Genomic DNA, 18,612 nt, shown 5'->3' with positions numbered 1-18,612 from the left:
GACTGATTCCCTTCATGTGCCCTGAACTCTTAAAGTAGGAAAGTCTTTAGTGGAGTTTTGTAATGCAAGCTTCACATCTGGCTTACTCCTGGAGTCTAGACTTAATGGTCTATGGCTCTGAAATCAGTAGGCATGGTGAGCCACTCTCACTTTTTGTAACTACAAACTACTTTGCATAGATCTATATTGATTGCGGAGCTGTGGATAAAAACAAAGCTGAGTGGTCAACGTTTATAGTTTTAAACTTTCAAGATAAAATTGCCCTACATGCATCAACACTGAACACCATCCAATCAGCACTAGAACTTTACTTAATATAGTTATGGAGGGGAAGCCCACCCAGCACCAATATTTCCAAAAAATCCCAAACCCATGGCATGCGCAGTGCTCAAACATCCCTATAGTGGCTACTTGTAGACATCTGGTTCTCCGATACATTCATGGTTCTTGGAAATCTTGTGTGTGTGTAAGTTTTGCTTGTTTTTGAAGTTCCTAGTATTACTCCTTTTATTCTGGAATTTGATAGATAACAGTGGTTACATCTGACTTTCTAGAGCTTTTTCATGCAGATACTTCCAAATTTGATAGGTTTACTCTTCATCTGGAGATTGTCCAGTTGTAACACTTCATTAGCCCAACCAAACGTGTTTATTTGTATTATGTTAACGTCGTAGTAACTGTAAAGTGATTGGCTGTGAACTGCAGGTATTTACATTCCCATCTGGAATGGTACCAGACACACTTGGCTAAGGAAGTCTTGAGTTTCTGCTCAGGGAGTAGGGCATTGGTTAATACAAAGCCATAGTGGGCTCCCGAACTTCAACAGCAGCAATGTGCGTTGTTAACTTCTTGCAGTCTTTTGGAAAAAAGTGGTTAAGGTATTTTTGACTGTTGTGTGGCTTACAGTAGATAAAGGTTTTTACACAATTTCTTACTGAGCAGTTCATTCTGTTAATGGCAGCGTATAATTTGTGGCTCAGCATGGGGAGAGGGAACCATTCAGTAAAGAGAATAAAGCTGCTTGTCAACTCCCATTCCCAGTGTATGCTTCTAGTCACTATGATGTTAGAGTAATCTCTCTGATTTGTGTATTTATCTCTAGTGTCATCAGACATTGTACTAATACCTTTTGTTAACTTAATCTTAGTGGTTCTGATCATTTTAGCAAAGTCTGATCCAGCAAACAATGACATAGGGAACTAACCACACTCTGTTGAGGCAGAGTCTTTATAAATATTAATTTCTCCACTAATGCTTAGTCATTAAAAAAAACAACCTGTTCTTCAGGAATGTGAAGCATAAAAGAAGCAAGGGTCAACAGTAACTAATCTGTTCTGGTTGGAGCATAAAGAGTCAATGATCTTTCTGTCCGATTCATCTATTCATGGTATCCAATGCACTTGTCCCAATTAGAGCAAGGATTTATGCTTGAGCAATGGAACTTTCCCCCTTATGTTCTCCCTGCCCTCACCAGATCTGCTCTGGAGAGTTGGGGTAACCCCTGTAACAGATTAAGGGGCTGCAAAGTAGGAGAAGAGGGGGAAAGTTCCCTTTCACATGCATAAATCTTTCTTCAATGGAACAAGTTCTGTCGTGCTACATTCAAAGCATGCATTTGGCACAAATCGTTTGATAGAGTGCAGAAGATGCACCAGCCAAAACAGGTTTTCAAAGGATGGCTATGTTGTGAGAACAGATGCTATGGCAGAAGTATGGAATGTCCATCTGATGGGTTTCCAGGTGGTCCTTCCACAATATACTTTGTCGCAACTGGTTCTTGGTAGGCAAGAATAAATATCTGAAGGCAGATGTTTTCATCAGAGTGTCATAAATTTTATGTTACCACCAGTTGCTAAACATTTATTCTAAGCTTCCGCTGTCCTGCAGAAAACAATTTTGGTACAACTCTCGCCAACAGTCCTGGGACTCTTTTTGGAAGGAAGGAAATGGAAAGTGACAATGGAGGAAAGAGGGAGGAGGGGTAAGCAACAGGGAAAGAAGGGGAAAGTGGCCTGGAGAAGATGTGTAAGTAAGGGTGCCACGGGGAGGACTTGACACAGTACAAAATTCTTCACTTTTTACTTCTTATAATTTTCTCACCCACCTCATGTTTTATTAAACCTCATGTCCAGCTACACAAAAATGTAGTTCCTACTGAACAGTCCTCACCCACCCAACTGTAAAAAAAATAAATTAAAAAAATGCCTCTCTGCATGTTAGAATAAACTCTGACCTGACTGGCATTTTTGAAATTCCATTCAGACTAACAATAATGCTGAAATAAAGGATTATTGAAATAAAGGTCCTGCCACTTGTAGCTGAAAAGCAGTAGCACCACAAGAAAAATGTCAGGTCTGCTTCGTTGGTAGATGTAGAAGCAGCAAGGAGTGACAGAAAGAGCTTTTAAACACTTGCATGAATAAAATATGGGGTGAGGAAGACGGTTGCCGGCTTCTGTTAGCACCCTCATCCCTAAGCATGTGTGAATCTGAATCTTAGCCCACAGAGTGACAGAGTGTTCTTGACTACAGGCATCTCCCCACTTGCTCACGGTCAGCATGTGACATATGTGGGCCCACTGACACACACACTGAAAACAGCGCTGCAGGGGGTGGTGGGGCAGAATGGACTGGGGCAGGGTTGGAATGGGGGAATCCCCACTTGTGTGCGAACCAGAATGGAGCCCCCACATAAGTGAGGATTCTCCTGTACTTACACATGCACAAGCATGGTTGCTCACAATAGGTAGAAATTGCTACCATGTTGGCAGAGGTGGAATTAGGGGAGCGCCGCTGGTTTGGTCACACTAGGCATGGAGCCTTGATGCTGCTGCAGGGGATGCCGCAAGCATGATTCAGAATGGAGCACCAGACACGATGAGGCGAATTTTGGTGTCGCACTGGGCGCCACTGCAATGTGAGATCCCAAAGTTCACTGATGTGATGAAAGTGATGTGTGCTGGAATGAAATTGGTTCTTGGTCTCTTGATTTCTCCTCCTCTTTTCATAGGTTGGTGATGCACTTCGAGTTATTGGGCAAAATGCACATGGGCAAGTGGTCTGTTAAAATGTTGTTTCCTAGTGACTTTGTGGACTTAACTTTTGGAATAGCCTTGTAAGTATTTGAAAAATAAAATGCTGGTTCCAGTTTAGATTTAATCAAACACAGAATTATACGCCCATAAATATGTATTGGAAACCAAGGATAAGACATCCATATAAAATGAACTTGAATCTGCCCATGTGTGCTCTGGAGCTATTCTCCTTAAGGTAGGTAGACTTGGGCTTAACACTATGCTTCTGATTTGGACATGGAAGCATACCCAGGAAAGTAAAGACATGGGGGGCATTTTGCTTATCCAGGTATTTGTAGAAAAGAGGCCTGGATCCCTCTTCAGTATCTGCAGTGCTTGCCTGCCTTTACTGAGAGGATAAGAACAGTCATAGATAGCTGCATGCAGATAGCTGATGTTACAACTAGCCATGGGTTGCAATCGTTAGCAGGTAGGGTAAGTGTCTGGGTATTCTTGACGGTATCCCAACCACAGGGGTTCTCATTCCCAATGTTTGCCACATTGGCTGTCCTCAACCTGCTGCTGCTTCAGTTCTGCAAGGTATCCCAGTGCTAATTGCAACCGTAAGGATAGTATTAGTTGTTTTCTGTCTATGTGAATTGGTTGTACTTTACAAATTGTTCCCTAGATAGTAAAAGCTTTGCAAGAATCTCTGTGTGTGTGTGTTTAGAGCTGAGAAATAATTGACCTGTGACTTTGGCATGCTTATGAAAGGATGTGGGACGTGAGGCATAGACACTGATTTTGTTTCACTGGTATCCTATTTTTATAAATATTATGAATCTAATCCAGTGTTCTTTTTTTATCCTGAGTTCTTTTAGGTGAATTATTATCAATAGCAGGGATGATCTTTATGAGCAACATGTAATTGAATGCATAGTCTCAGGGGAGAAAGTCCATAATGAACCCTAGTCAGAGGATTGATCAATAGTAAGAACCAGCCATTAATCAACTACTTTAATTAGACTTGCTATTCTGAAATGCTTCATTTCTGTACAAGTACCACTGTTTCTGGGACAAAGCATTTTTCTTTTCATTGGGGGTGGAGGGGGGAATCCAAGAGTGACTTGAAACCAGATGCTATATGGCTATAGACCATGTGATTGGTGGCTCAAATAAATGTGTTCAGGTAGCCTTTGACCTCATATCTTTTGTATGCCCTCACATTATATTTACTTAATGGATTTTGCTGGGCAGAAGATATAAAAGCAATTAGAACCTAGATGCAGCCTTTTATATGTAAGCAATTTGTGACATCTGAATTAGTCCCCCCCCCTTCTTTGCAGGAGTTACACCTGCCAAAAAACCAGCAGCCTTGTGCTGCTTTTCTATAGTCCCCCACCCCAAAATAGAAGCTTGAGAGCTTCTTGCCATTCTAAAACTTGGGTTAGGGAAACTGGGTCAATATGAGCGGTCTTTGTTCCAGTGTTTAATGACTAGGGTGCCCAAAGCAGTAGTCTTAAATTGATATTTTTTCAATGCACAAAGCCAATTATGGCTTTTTGCTCCTTACATGTATTTTTAAACTGTCCTTGAAACACGCAAAATGTGAGGAATGTGATCTTGAGGTAAGACACAATTGTAGTTGTTGCTGCAGAATGAGCCTGACTTCCTAGAACTCAAGTGCCAATTCAGGGTAGTTTTTCTCTTACCCTCCCTTTATGCTGATCTAAAAAACAAAATGCATACATTGTGAGGCCTCTCTTTTTTGGCAGACAACTCGCTCTTTGAAATACTGTAACTTTGAAGTTGCATTAGAATATCAAAGGCAGCTTGTTGTGCTTACTAATTCTAAAAATACAGTTTCTCCTGCCACTTACGAGGTTTATACTTTAAACGGGGGAATTTCTGCCTGAACAGATACAAACCAAATCTTTGCTCTCTGTGTCTTTCTAACTGTCTGTGTAGCATTGCCTTCTGCTTTGACTCCAGGAAAATAGGTACTCATGTTTTCTGGTTGCATGCCACCATGGCAGTGACTTTGCATGAATGTGAAACATGTATTGCTTTGTAGGAAAGCTGTTGGGTGGAGAAATGAACCTTTAAAATATTGAGAATAAAGTGTGTTTTTTTAACATGGACTTTGATCTGAGTAGGAGAGTTATGGTAATGCAACCACCCATTGTGTTGAAACTGAGGCATCTCCCTAAAGGTCTTAATTATCCCAAGTAGGCAGCATGTTTAAAACCTGAGCATTAGTGTGGTTGGTGTAGGATCATTTCTAGTTAAAATGGCCTGAGGATGTGGATAGGATACTTGCAGTGCTGTGCCTGTTCAGTCACCCCACCCTGGTTAGCTTTAATAAGCTAGGATGGACAGGGCTCTAATGTGGTTGAGCGCATCAGCTAGAAGGCCTCAGGTAGATACTGAAACTAAAATTCTGGAAATAACTCATTGTAGGTATATGACATTGCTGCCGCCATGAGGGCTGCTCCCTGCTGCAAGGCTCATTTATTATATTGTCCAGTGATATCTCCTTTTTGGTCTGAAATTGCTGTCCCTATGAATATTGTACTTGCAAAATCATTGATATTTGCAGGTGTTAGTGTCCTTTTAAATTATATCCCTGCAGGATGGGGACGAATGGCAGGACAACAATGGATTTTATGAGCCTATATGGTTGCTAAGTGACTTTGAGCTTAGAAGGGTAAATGCTCACCATCAATGGTCTAAATACCATAATGCCCTTGCTACAACTGAGCATATTTGGTTTGAATGCATACAGACATTTGGATGGCATAGATCAATCTTTATGTGCAAATTAGGTTGAATGCATTGGTGTTGATTGTCGTGTGAATGTGAGGATGATTTTGTGTTTGCTTTTCCTTTTGTGTGTGGTTGTGCATGTGTGTCTCTTGTGTTCTCTTTTTTAAAACATAAATTTTCAATGGGCCTCTCTTAACAACACCTGCCAGCTGTAACAAGGATTCTTTGGGAGAAGGTATGATTGTTTAAACGGGTATGATACTACTTTAAATGTGTAGTGCATATGTGGCCCTAAAGTCACACCTTCTATTGCAGAGATGTCATTGGTGCCCCCATGTTTTCACTGTTAATGGGCTGAAGATAGCTAGTCTTCCTTATTTAGTCTGTTGCTTTGTCTTGGGGATTTGCATAAGTAATGAACATGTGTTAACTATTCAATAATTGGGTGCTATAACTCAGTAAGGTGTATAGTGTGATTGTGCAAACCTAAGGTCAGTGAGGGTTAAAGATTCTTCTTGAAAATACAGAAGTAAAAGCAGTTAAGGATTTGGAGTTACATTTGGCCAGGGCTGCATTTCCCCTTAAAAATCAAGTTTTCCGTGTATGACTCCTTTTGTAATTGAGTGCCACTATGGGATGTCAAAGTGGCAGCAGTGGTCAGGGTCTCTCTTCAGTTGATTATGCCAGCTGCTTCCCTTTCTGGAAAAAACAGACCTGGCCATGGTTATTCATACTCTATACTCTACTTACACCCAAATTATATTGTGTACTGTGCCCTAGTTGTGGCTGCCTTTGAGTAGTGTTCGGAAGCTTCAGTTGACTCAGAATATGGCAATGAGATTGTTTTTCTGACGGAAGGCAGACAGTAGTTCTGATCATACCACCCCAATGCTGTTCCAACTGCATTGATTGACAACATGGTACTGGGTCCAGTTCATTGTGGTGGTCATGATGGGGGATTGCTTTGTTCCACATCCACTCTACACGTTTCAGGGGAAACCCTGTTGATTTGGCTTCTTGTAATCAGAAATGTGGTTGGTGGGAGCATGTGAAAACAACACGGTACCCAGTCTCAGAGAGCCAATGTGATGTAGTGGTTAGGAGCGGTAGACTCGTAATCTGGTGAACCGGATTTGCGTCCCTGCTCCTCCACATGCAGCTGCTGGGTGACCTTGGGCTAGTCACACTTCTCTGAAGTGTCTCAGCCTCACTCATCTCACAGAGAGTTTGTTGTGGGGGAGGAAGGGAAAGGAGATTGTTAGCCACTTTGAGACTTCTTAGGGTAGTGATAAAGCGGGATATCAAATCCAAACTACTTCTTCTTCTTCTTCTTCTTCCCTCCCCAAAGAGGTCTGTTTGTCTACCTTACTGCTCTCGTCAACAAGTGGCTAAAGCTAAATTCTAAGAGAGCTTTTGTTCAGAAAGCCATTTCATACTCGGAGGGAATACAGAAAGTTAAAAAAAATATGAAGCTGAGAGAGTGATGATGGCTGCTTTTTGCCAGTTCATACCTGGTTACAAGATTGCAACCTATATTTTGGGGTTTTGCTCTGTTTTTATAAAGCATCTAAAATTGCTAGGTGCTTTACAAAAGCAAACATAGCATGGGCCCTGCTTGTATGCTTATACCATAACAGCTAGCTATTTATTTAATGTATTTATATCCCACCTCTTCAAGGAGACTTGAATCCTGACTTTGGAGAAAGTTAAAATAAAAGATATCAGGGAGGTAAGGGGATCCATCAAGGGTTGAGAAGCCAATGAGATGTCTTATAGAGATTCTAAAATGGATGTCACTGGGCATTCCAAAGTAGCTGTGTGGGGTGGGGTGGAAACACAGGTAAGGGATCAACAGCGAGTTGAGTTAGAATATTGGTACCTTGAAAGTTGTAGAGTTCAGGGAGGAGTGTATAGGAAGAAAAGAGCAGATAGATATTTAGGAGGAAACTGTGGAGACATTTCAAGCAAGTACAATAACTTTTAAAGTCAGGGGATCCAGTGAAGAAACTGGTGCAAAGGAATAATATGAGCTGAAAATAGCAAGCAGCAGGATTGAAGTCGGAGTGGAAAGGCTAAGAGAGAAAGAGAACCAACAAGAAGAATGTTCCATTCAGTGCAGGAAACAGAAGAATAAATTAAAATGTTAATAAAGTCAAGTATCCAAGTTCTTTAAAGATTCTGAACTTGGTGAACAAACATCAATATTATCAAGAACAACTGAAAGTGATGGTAAGGGGTAGGAGGAAAAAGTTCTCAGTTTTGGTAGAGTCAAGCTTTAAGAAAACTGACTAGTTCAGCTATCATTTTGTCAGCATGTTGTTGAGGCTGAACTTCTGTGATGCTGCTTGGAAGGTCTGCTACAGAGTGGTACACCTCCAGCGTCTCCAGTACTTTATAGTATCTCCAGTGTTTCTGTTTTGTCCGCTGGCCATAAAAGCGTACAAAAGTTTCAAAGGCCCCAAATGTTTGAGTGTATGTTGCTTTATGCTCTGCTAACGACTGCTGAGGGCAAGCCAGTGTAGCTGTTTTATACCTGAGTCAGGCTGCTCTATTTGAAGGCCTGTCCACAACTTGCAGTGTCTTGCTGAAACTCTGTAGAGGTTACCTTCCTGGGCTCACCTATGAGCAAAGAAGCCAGGCCCTTAATGGTTGTCAGAATGGTTGCCTTCATGTTACATAAATTGGAAGAAGAGTGGGAGGTAGGAACGACTGACAGACAACCACACCAGGAAAGTCCCTGTGTAATAACTTGAGCTTTGAACTAAATTCTGTGAATAATCCTAACATCTGTTCTGACAGGTTTAGTCAAACAATTTTGATTAAATGACTCATTCACAGCTTGTGGAGTCATGAATATGAAGCTATAGAAAGACTTCATAGTTACAGCCCTTTTGGTCAGAGAGGGACTGTTGCATTGTCATCTTTGTCATGATTGCATTGACCGTTCCTCACTTCCCACCCTCTGTCTGCGAGCTCTTGCCAGGTCTGTTGTTGCTTCTCTTTCATCTCAATGAAATGCCTTTTTTCCTCCCTTCATTTACAGCTGTCAAGTCGTGTTCCCTCCTGGGGTGGGAGTGCTTCCATATATGATCATCCTTAGAAGTATTTTTATGATGGCTTCCTTGTGGGGTGGCTGTTGAATTACTTGTTTCCTTGGTATGTGTAGCAATCTTAAAGCACATGATTCAAAGCAAGCTTTTTACTCCCTAACTTGCATTCTGAGTTTAATTTAGAACAACTCGACTTCCTTCAGAGGGGAACCGTAAGCTATACTGCCCTTTCTTGACTGTAGTTTTGGCCTTAGACACTTTCACACCTGAAGCACAGACTACACAGTACTGGTGCTCATTTCTAGGTCACATATTTCCTGACTGTAAGGAGGTTTCTTCTCTCGAGAGCCAGAAGTTCCAAGAAGCTGGATTCTGGGCTCTGACTGGACCTTACTTTCACATAGATGGGCAGGCATTGCACCCAGTGTTCATATCATCTGTCTAAATGTATACACGGGATGATCTGTATGCATGTATAAGTGTTCATATGGGGGTGGTTATTGGATTGTTCTTTTTATTTTGATTATGTATTTTGTGGTTTTCTATTTTTTTATTTTGTGAAATGCCCTGAGACCTCCGGGTATAGGGCAGTATATAAATTCTATTACTATTACTATCATCATCATTATTTATTATTTATTTCATATTGATGTTGCATTAACAGCAGGTTTTTGCCATTTAAAAAAATGTACTGAACTTAATAATAATAATAATAATAATAATAATAATAATAATTTATTTATTTATACTCAACCCATCTGGCTGAGTTTCCCCAGCCACTCTGGGTGGCTCCCAATCAAGTGCTAAAAATAATACAGCATTAAATATTAAAAACTTCCCTAAACTTAAATATTCAAATGTTTTCTTTCACTGCATAATTGCTTAAATATAAAAATATTTATAATATCAGAAAGCAATACTAAACTCTCTCATATATATATATATATATATATATATAGAGAGAGAGAGAGAGAGAGAGAGAGGGGGGGGATTAATATGCTAGGGTCTGTGCCCCTGATTGCATTGCTTATCACTCTGCATAAACTCACCCCCTCACAGCTTACACTCAGCAGTGGTGGTTGGCGAGATGGTATGTGTGTGGCTCTGTTGCTTTCCTGGCTTCTTGAGCTCTATCTTTTTAATGCTTGTGGGTGACTGCAAGTTATGTTGTCTTAAAGCACCTGACAAATGAATGCGAATCCAATGCAGCAGTGATTGCTTCCCATCATTTTGTTCTCACCAGCAGGTAGGCCGCCAAATTTTCAAGTACTTAAAGCTTTGCTACTGCCAACAAGAATGTATTGGTCCTAGAGAACACCAAAAGGTTGTCAGACTGGAATTTGTACAAAGTGATCCTAGTCACACTGCTGTATCAAAACTTCAGAACTCAAGAGCACCCTGGAACTCGGAGCCTGAGCAGTCAAAGAACCTAATCGTGGCAGTGTGTCCATATCTTCCTTTCTTGCTCTCCAGTCCCCTGGGCCTGCTAAAAGTCATTGCTTTAGTCTGGACTTGGTTTCTGCTGGCTCACCTACAATTCCAAGTCAAATCCTGGATATGCAGGACCTTGGTTGTGAAAAGTGAAGAGACAGGTGGTGGCAGCACTTGGAACTAAGCTCAGCATCTTTATGTAACCCACATAGTTGTACTGCACTGTTAGGGAAGCAAGACTGCTGCCTATAGGAACCCATGTGGCTGGTTATAATTCAGCCATTCCTGAGTAGCAGTGATACAAACATTCTGGAATGTAACCCTCTGAAATTTTTTGGTTATCTAAATCGGATTTCTCCACAAATTATTCCAGATTAATCTTGCATTGTCAGTTACATCTATATAGCTAGACTATAGTAGTATCACCATTCTTAGTGTAATCCTGGAACCATTTCTTTTTCACAATCTTGCTGCTCACCCTGGGGGTGGGTATATGATCACATTATTGTTTTGTTTTTTATTAAAGATTTTCTTGTTTTACAGAAGTATGTGTAATGTCTCTCGTATTTTTTCCATGTAACATTTTAAAAATCAGTTTCATTTGTTGAGACATTGGGGGGGGGAAGGGGGGGGAGATGGGGGGCTGGGGTTGGGTGGCGATGTTTCTATTTTGCTTAATGTATGTAGGGTTTGGTGTCAGCGTTGCTCGTGCAGGTTCTCTGCTGTTTATTTGTGTTTCTTTGGTGGTGAGAGGTTGGGGTTGGCCTAGGGTGTGGTTGTTTGTTTGTGATTGGCTGTGGTGATCTTTGTTTTTGTGTGTGAGTGGGGTGGGTGGGTGTTTTGGATCAGGTTAGCCATATTGATTTGTATGCTATTGGTGGATTATTGTCATTGTCTTGTTGGGCTGTGTATGTGGTAATGGGAGCCACATAGGCGTCCACAAAGGCATCTTCTTCTGTTTGTCCCCGTGTCAGTTTCAGTTTATTGGTTAATTTTTCTAGTAGGGCTGTTTCCCATACTATTTGGTACCATTGGTCCATGCTTACTCCTGATAGGTCTCTCCAGTGTCTGGTTATGGTGTTTCTGGCTGCTGAAAGTAGGTAGGTTATGAGTTCTTTGAGGTGTAAATGGCATTGTTGTCTTGGAAGATGTTTAGTAGGGCCAATTCTGGGGTGATGTCTAATACCTGCTTAGTTATTTTACATATTTCTTGTATGGCTGTTGTCCAGAATAGTTGGATTTTGGGGCACTCCCACCACATGTGGAGGTATGTGCCTGTGGAGGTGCACCCTCTCCAGCATTTTGGTGAGGTTCCTGGGCGTATTAGCGCTAGTTTTCACATTGTTTATGGCTATATCAGTCCCCAGGAAACAACTTGCCAGGCGTCAGCAAAGGTTGCATTCATTCTCTATGCAGATGGACGGGTGCTATGGGCTTAAAAGTAACTCTGTTTTTTCTTTTCTCTCTGCAGTCCTACTTCGTTACAGATTATGATCCAACAATTGAAGATTCTTACACAAAACAATGTGTGATAGATGAGAGGGCAGCAAGATTGGATAGTAAGTTGTTGTTGTTGATGATGATTGACCCTCTACAGAATTTGCACTGGCCTATAGAATGTATGTTTGCTCTCCTGTTGATACAGGTACTAAAACTGATTTTCCTTAACTTTGTATAGAGACTGTAATAACTTTGTGATCTAGCCATTTACTAGGCCAAGCCTTTCTCCCTTTTTTTTGTGGTACAGTTTTCAACCTCTTAATATAGAAGCTAGATGCTTAACCAGATGTAGGTATCTGTATATTAAATTGCTGGCTTGCCAACACTAGGCTGTGGTGTAGGGTTAATTTATAAGGTTAAACAGGGCAGGCATGGGATGGGAACAACATCTGCCCCTTCCTGAGCTCTGCTGCTTTAAGGCACATCGCCCCCCTCTCTCACACACTACCTTGCTAGCCTGTAAAATTAACTAGCTTCTTGATTTGCTTAGTCCTAGATACAGCAGGCCAAGAGGAGTTTGGAGCTATGCGGGAACAGTACATGCGGACAGGAGAAGGCTTTCTGCTTGTTTTCTCAGTCACAGATAGAGGAAGGTAAGGCAAAAAACAAAATTGCTGCAAAACGTGCATCAATACCTAGATTGTGTAGGGGCAGAGCTAGAATAACACTGAAATGGGGTTGTGGCTTGCAACATCCTGAATTAACTTTAGGGTCAGAATCCAGAGTTCTTCCTGCTCAAGAGAATTGCAGACTTGTGATTTGAAAAACAGTCCCCCTGCCACATGATAAATCAAACCACTTTTTGTGGGGGTGGGGGTGAAACTCAAGAGTTTTTCAAAATCATGTTGGCATTTTAAAGGAAGGTAACACAATTCTAGTGGGTGAATACAAGGTCTTGGGATACCTGCTGGGCTGGTGGGTCTGTATGTGTTATCTTCAGTTTGCATCTCATCTCTGCAGCAAATACTTGTTAGATGGCCTTAGGCAATCCTTAACTGTGAAGCTGTGGATTCTTAGCATGCTGCTGTTGTTTATTTATTATTATTATTATTCCAGCTTTGAAGAAATCTATAAGTTTCAAAGGCAGATTCTTCGAGTAAAAGATCGTGATGAATTCCCTATGATTCTAGTTGGCAACAAAGCAGACCTGGACCATCAGAGACAGGTAACCTATTGGCAATAGTCAGAGTTTGAAAAAGGGCTCTCCCTTTTTCGAGGGAACTTCCATAACTCGGTGGCATAACTTTTGCATGCAAGTCCCCAAGTTTCATCCTTGGCATCTTTGCACTGGGGAAAAACTCCTGTTTCAAACTTTGGAGAGCCACTATTAAACAGGGCGGGTTGGAATTGTGGAACATTTTCTCTCTCTTGAGAGCCTCGTTCCTTCTGGGATAATTGGCCATGGAACCCAGGCCAGCAATAGTTGGTGGGATCAGAGCCAAACATTGGCAGAGATGGAACCAAATGCAGTCAGGGCACCCCTTCTCTTTCTGCTCTTCCCATTTCACCTCTCATTGAGATCAGCATGAAATAAGATTAATGGCCATATAGGATGAGGTTGATGCCATGTGGAATTGGGTTGAAGCCATATGCCTATCTCTAATCTAGACATTCCTGAGCTAGATAAAGTGGTCTGACTTGGTATAAGGCAGTTTTCTTATACCAGTAATAGCAAGAAGATGATTGTGACAATAAATTCCACAGTCAGCTGGATTAGGCCACAGGATATGCTCTCATGAAATTGGTAGGCCAAGCCATTATTGTGAATTATCCCTTTCCATATGACTGATCTGTAGTTTTTTTGGGAGGAGACACTCTGGTGATGAACAAATCCCTTTTGTCAATGACATTTAGCATCAAGCGGCTATAAAGGAGATCTGACAGTACTTGTTTGGAGGAATGGGTGCTAAGATAAGGGCATCTGTAGTGGATACATGCATATTCCCATAAAGAGGCTTGACACATAGGAAGTAGCTTAGGAAACTGATCTTCCTGATTATAATGTTGCACTTTCTACGTTAACTCAGCTTGTTCCCTGAGTAATTGCCATATGAATGATTCAGGTCAAAATCTATGAGGATGAGACAATGATCCATGACATCATTATCAAGGCATGAGTCTCTCTTCAATTATGTTTACAACACTTGCCATACCAACAATTACTCATCCCATGAGAGTGTGCCCAGGAGGACCATCTCTTAATAGCTAGTGTAACCTCTAGTAAAAGGGGGGTTTCCATTCTGAATGCAAGAAGTCAAGTTGTCGCTTTTATGAACAAGTATGTATTCTTATTTCCCATCTGTTTGGATCTTGCAAACTATTCAAGCACTATCTACAACTTGAAAAGTACTTTGAGAGCTGGCACATTATCAAGACTATTCCAGAACCCTAAACAAATGTCTGTGTGCTGTGCTCAGCTCCGAGAATCCTATGGCATATATCTTGCCATACAATGAATACACTGAACACAATGAGTGGCATTCACTTAACTTGTCTGGTCAATGCAAGGATTTCTGCTTGTGCAACATACCTCCTCCCCTTGCACTGTCACACTGAGTTAGTTGGATACCACCAATGACATTATGTGGAAATTCATGCACATCAAGGCAAATTTATTTAGGGAAGCTGCAGTACTGGAATAGTAACTAATGTGGGTCATGTGGAGTGGCTTGTCATGCCTTCCTTTTTAATTTATGAATGGTTTTATGTGTTTTCTAATTGCAATAACTTTATAAGCACACTTTCTGTTGTTTTAACCCTGCCTGGGACCTTCTGAAAAAGTGCTGGTAAGAAATATTTTAAGTAAATAGTGCACCCCCTTCCATACCTCCTTAAAGAGGGACGTGTGTGTTACAAATGTCCCCAGCAGGAACGAGGGAGGTCACTTAATTATGTGCTGAGAGAAATGTCACATAATAAAGGCACTGCTTTCCCTGTAGGATCCAGTAACTGCAGGATCCAATAGTTCAAATTTTCCTAATAGTTTTAATATTCCATTTTTTTAGCATGGTGACTTGGGCTGCATAGGTAGAAGATAGGTGTTATTGGAGGAAGTGGAGCAAGAACTCAATTTAGACCCCGTGTTAAAGTTTCAGTTCCACAGTGCATTGTCTACTATAGTGGTACCTCGGGTTAAGAATTTAATTTGTTCTGGAGGTCCGTTCTTAACCTGAAACTGTTCTTAACCTCAGGTACCACTTTAGCTAATGGGGCCTCCCACCGCCACCACACGATTTATGTTCTCATCCCGAAGCAAATTTCTTAACCTAAGGTACTATTTCTGGGTTAGCGGAGCCTGTATCCTGAAGCATCTGTAACCCGAGGTACCACTGTACTCATGATGACCTATAAATTACCTCCAGCTTCAAAGGCAGTGTGCTACTGAACACCACCTGCTGAGGACCAAAGCCCGGGAGAGAGCCATTATTTTCATGCCCTGCTAATGTTGTTTTTCAAAACAGCTAGTTGGCTGCTATGGAGAAGCAGGATGCTGGGCTAGATGGACCATTGGTCTGATCTGGCCGGGCTCCTCATATTTTTTGTTATCTTCTCAGTCACTGCAACATTCAAGCTACTGATCTGAGGCCAGTGCTTAGTTGCAACACTTCTGTGTATGAATTCTACATTCAAAGTTTATATGGGAACAATTTGATTCTAAGCCTTCTTAGGCTCTGTCTTCACATTTTTTAACATACAGAGCTTTGGGCTCTAAATTTTAAAAACACATTTGTATTCAAATAACATATTGACAAAGACCAGAGTTGAAGAAGCCTTTGCACAGGACTGCAGTGCCGGTAATATGCAAAAATTGCTGTAGGTGATGAGAGTATTCATTAGGTAAGTCAGCCAATTGGAAAGCATCAGTAGATTGCTGAATGCATATCCTATCTTGGCTTGTTTTCAGGTAACGCAAGAGGAAGGTCAACAACTAGCAAGGCAGCTGAAGGTAACATATATGGAAGCATCAGCAAAAATACGACTGAATGTAGACCAAGCTTTTCATGAGCTTGTCAGAGTTATAAGGTAAGCCCATGTATTGTAAATATATTGAAATGCACTTTAACAAAAAGAAAGAAAAGAAACACAGATTCCCTTTGATATTTCTGTATAGGGAAAGTGCCTGAATACTGTAACAAAATGTAAACTACTATGTTTTTGTAACACTAGAATTAATGTGAGGCACATAGGAACAAACACTTTTTCTTTTGGCAGATGTGTAGCAATTTCCCTTGCGTCTTGTTTAAATGTATCCACCTTGACACTGTTGTCACAGTATGACTGGGTGATTTAACAGTATCATGTAATGGGGAATGTTAATGTTGCCAAGAGTTCCGGCGTGATTTGTCCTATATAATATCTTTACCCCTGTGATGTTATAGACAATGTATTGTGGAACTGCAACATTGACACTGGGCACTGACTCAGCTTGTTCTTGTACAGTACTGTCCTTTTCCTTCAGGACAACACTGTGTTCAGTTCACCTTCTAAAAATCTCCTTAATGAGGATATGTAGTTTTTCTGTTAGCCTGACATTGCCAGGAAAGCGTAAAGTGAGCCCTTCTCTTGTTCATAGTCTATCAGGGTAGATGGAAAGCCTTTCGCTATCTCAAGCTTCCTGCCTTTAATAACAAAAAGACAAGTGTTATAAGCAGGAACACTTGCTGTTTAATGTAAAATATCTTGAAAAGCTACACACATCAGACTCTGTTACTTTAACTTGAGCACATTTTTCATTCAGTAATACTCCTGTTGGGATGTGTTGCCTATGTTGCTGTTTTGAGTTCTAGCAATCAACAACATTATACAATCAAGCTGCACCTACACCAAGTGTGTATTAGGATACTCCAGGGACTTCTGTGCCATGGGACAGCTGTTGCTGTGCATCTGGCCTCTAGAAGGGGTGAAGCCTTCAACCTAGACTGTTTCTACAGTCCTTTCCAAGCAAGTATTGGCAGAAGACACCATGCTGTGGGACAAGAGGCTAGGATGAGACACTTCAAGTATTGCCAACAGTGAATGCTCCACAAAACCTGATTGGATCTCCACAAAACACATCAGTCTGGGAGCTAAAAGGGTCTCTTTATTCCCTCGAATACCTCGGCTGCTTGCTGCATTGCTGCAGTAATATCACACATATTCCTAAAAGATGAAATCTGCTTTCATCTTCAGACCTATGTATATTAATAGAAATGGACAATGGCCTGTATTGACAATGCAGCTGTATTTTTTTAGCAGAGGAATCTAGGGTCAGTTGAAAAGCAAAGTTAGTGCCCCTTTTATATATGGAATTGCATTGGACTAGAGTGTATTGTTTCTATGGGCATTTTTTGCTTCATTCACAGGAAATTTCAAGAGCAAGAATGCCCTCCTTCCCCAGAGCCGACAAGGAAGGAAAAGGACAAGAAAGGATGTCATTGTGTCATCTTCTAAGAATCCTCTGAACCAAGCTGTCAACTGCCAGATTAATTCTACCTTTCTGCCTACCTTTCTATGTGTCTCGGTGTTTTGTCTAGCCTTATATGTGCATGTCGTATAAATGGTCACCAAAGTAGCCTTAGGCTAAAAGAACAAGGCTGACCCAGTCTAGAAGACATCTTAGTCATCTCAGGGCAGATGTCAAAACACTAAGGCTTCTTTTAATACTTCCCGGTTTCTTTCTCCTCTTGTGTCAAGAAGCTTGCACCTTGTGGAGTTTTATTCACAAAGGAAACAAAACAATATTAAACAAGGTATTGAAGTCAAGCTTAAGCATTGCTGGTATGGGTATTTTTTCCACTTGTGACATCCGTATTAATCACACTTGAGAGGGAATCCTCTGATCAAAATGTAGAGTATTTTTTTAAAAAGTGGATTTGAAGGTTTTACCCTTTAGTAGGTTAGACTTCAAAATTCAGCTTGCCTTACAGGAAGCCAATACACTGAATTTCATTGTCAGTAAAGATTTTTTGTGTGTTTCAGCTCTTGTTTATGCTGCAGCTTTTTCAGTGGTCAACAGTCTACTGTATTTATTTTATGGCTCCAGTAACAGCTACAGGATTTATTATTATTACAACTATGTGGCCAAATACCTGTGCTCACTCTGGACTTGGGCATTTGTTTCAGTTTTAGAAGATTTTACATCATGGTTTGGAATAAATTGTGTCTTCCTTTTGTATTTTCCAGGTAAGGGATTCAAGAAAACTAAACCTGTAGCTGTTGTTTTGTTTTTTGTTTTGATGTAAGATAAAAAAAAAGATGAATTTTCTCTTTTCATTGTCAGATGATTAAATGTTTTTTGCTATATACTTTTATACATTATTTTCTTATCAAACTAGTTAACAAGTATTTTTATATGTTTGTAAGCAAATATGCTTTCATGGCATAACGTGTAAATGTAAAGATGAGTATTTAATTCTCACAGTACACTTTTAACTGACAAAATTAATGCAAGATCTGCAGAACTGTGGTAGAACCTCTTTTCTGTTCCAGTTGTATACACCAGTGGCCGATTATGGGCCTGCCCAATGTATCTGTTAAACTGTCATGTTTTTCAAATTGCCTTCCATACCCTTTACAAATGACTGACCATTATGTGACTATTAAACTGTACAAACCTTTACATGATTGTTCAGTTGTGAATGCTGTTCAACTTTGAATGATGCAAAATGTAGCCAAATAATTCAGGCTTATTCTGTGACATTAAATACTGGGTTGTATTTGCAGTTTTTGTCACCTCACCAAAAGTATAAAGCAGGTTATTAAACATACCCTTGCATATGTTCAGGTGCTAGAATTAAATAGGATATATAGTCAGGGCTTTTTTTCAGCAGGAGCTCAGTTCCAGTAGCTCTCAGTTGGGCACCATTGCCATTC

The 18,612-nt window shown here is 40.7% G+C and overlaps 1 protein-coding gene across 2 annotated transcripts in view; it reads left to right on the top strand.

Annotated features, from left to right (window-relative positions):
* The window catches only part of RRAS2 (RAS related 2), a 32,056-nt gene extending 13,698 nt beyond the window's left edge, over positions 1-18,358 (top strand). For both annotated transcript variants that reach the window (XM_053392181.1, XM_053392191.1), the window contains exons 2-6: positions 11,732-11,819; positions 12,251-12,353; positions 12,817-12,930; positions 15,670-15,783; positions 17,103-18,358. In XM_053392181.1, the coding sequence (XP_053248156.1) occupies positions 11,732-11,819; positions 12,251-12,353; positions 12,817-12,930; positions 15,670-15,783; positions 17,103-17,190 (507 nt within the window). In that variant the 3' untranslated portion in view covers positions 17,191-18,358. The remainder of the gene's footprint in view (positions 1-11,731; positions 11,820-12,250; positions 12,354-12,816; positions 12,931-15,669; positions 15,784-17,102) is intronic.
* The last annotated feature ends 254 nt before the right edge of the window (positions 18,359-18,612 follow it).

The sequence above is a fragment of the Podarcis raffonei genome, chromosome 1, assembly GCF_027172205.1.
Source record: "Podarcis raffonei isolate rPodRaf1 chromosome 1, rPodRaf1.pri, whole genome shotgun sequence".
In the NCBI taxonomy this organism is placed as follows: domain Eukaryota; kingdom Metazoa; phylum Chordata; class Lepidosauria; order Squamata; family Lacertidae; genus Podarcis; species Podarcis raffonei.
This window is presented reverse-complemented; position numbering and strand designations above follow the sequence as displayed.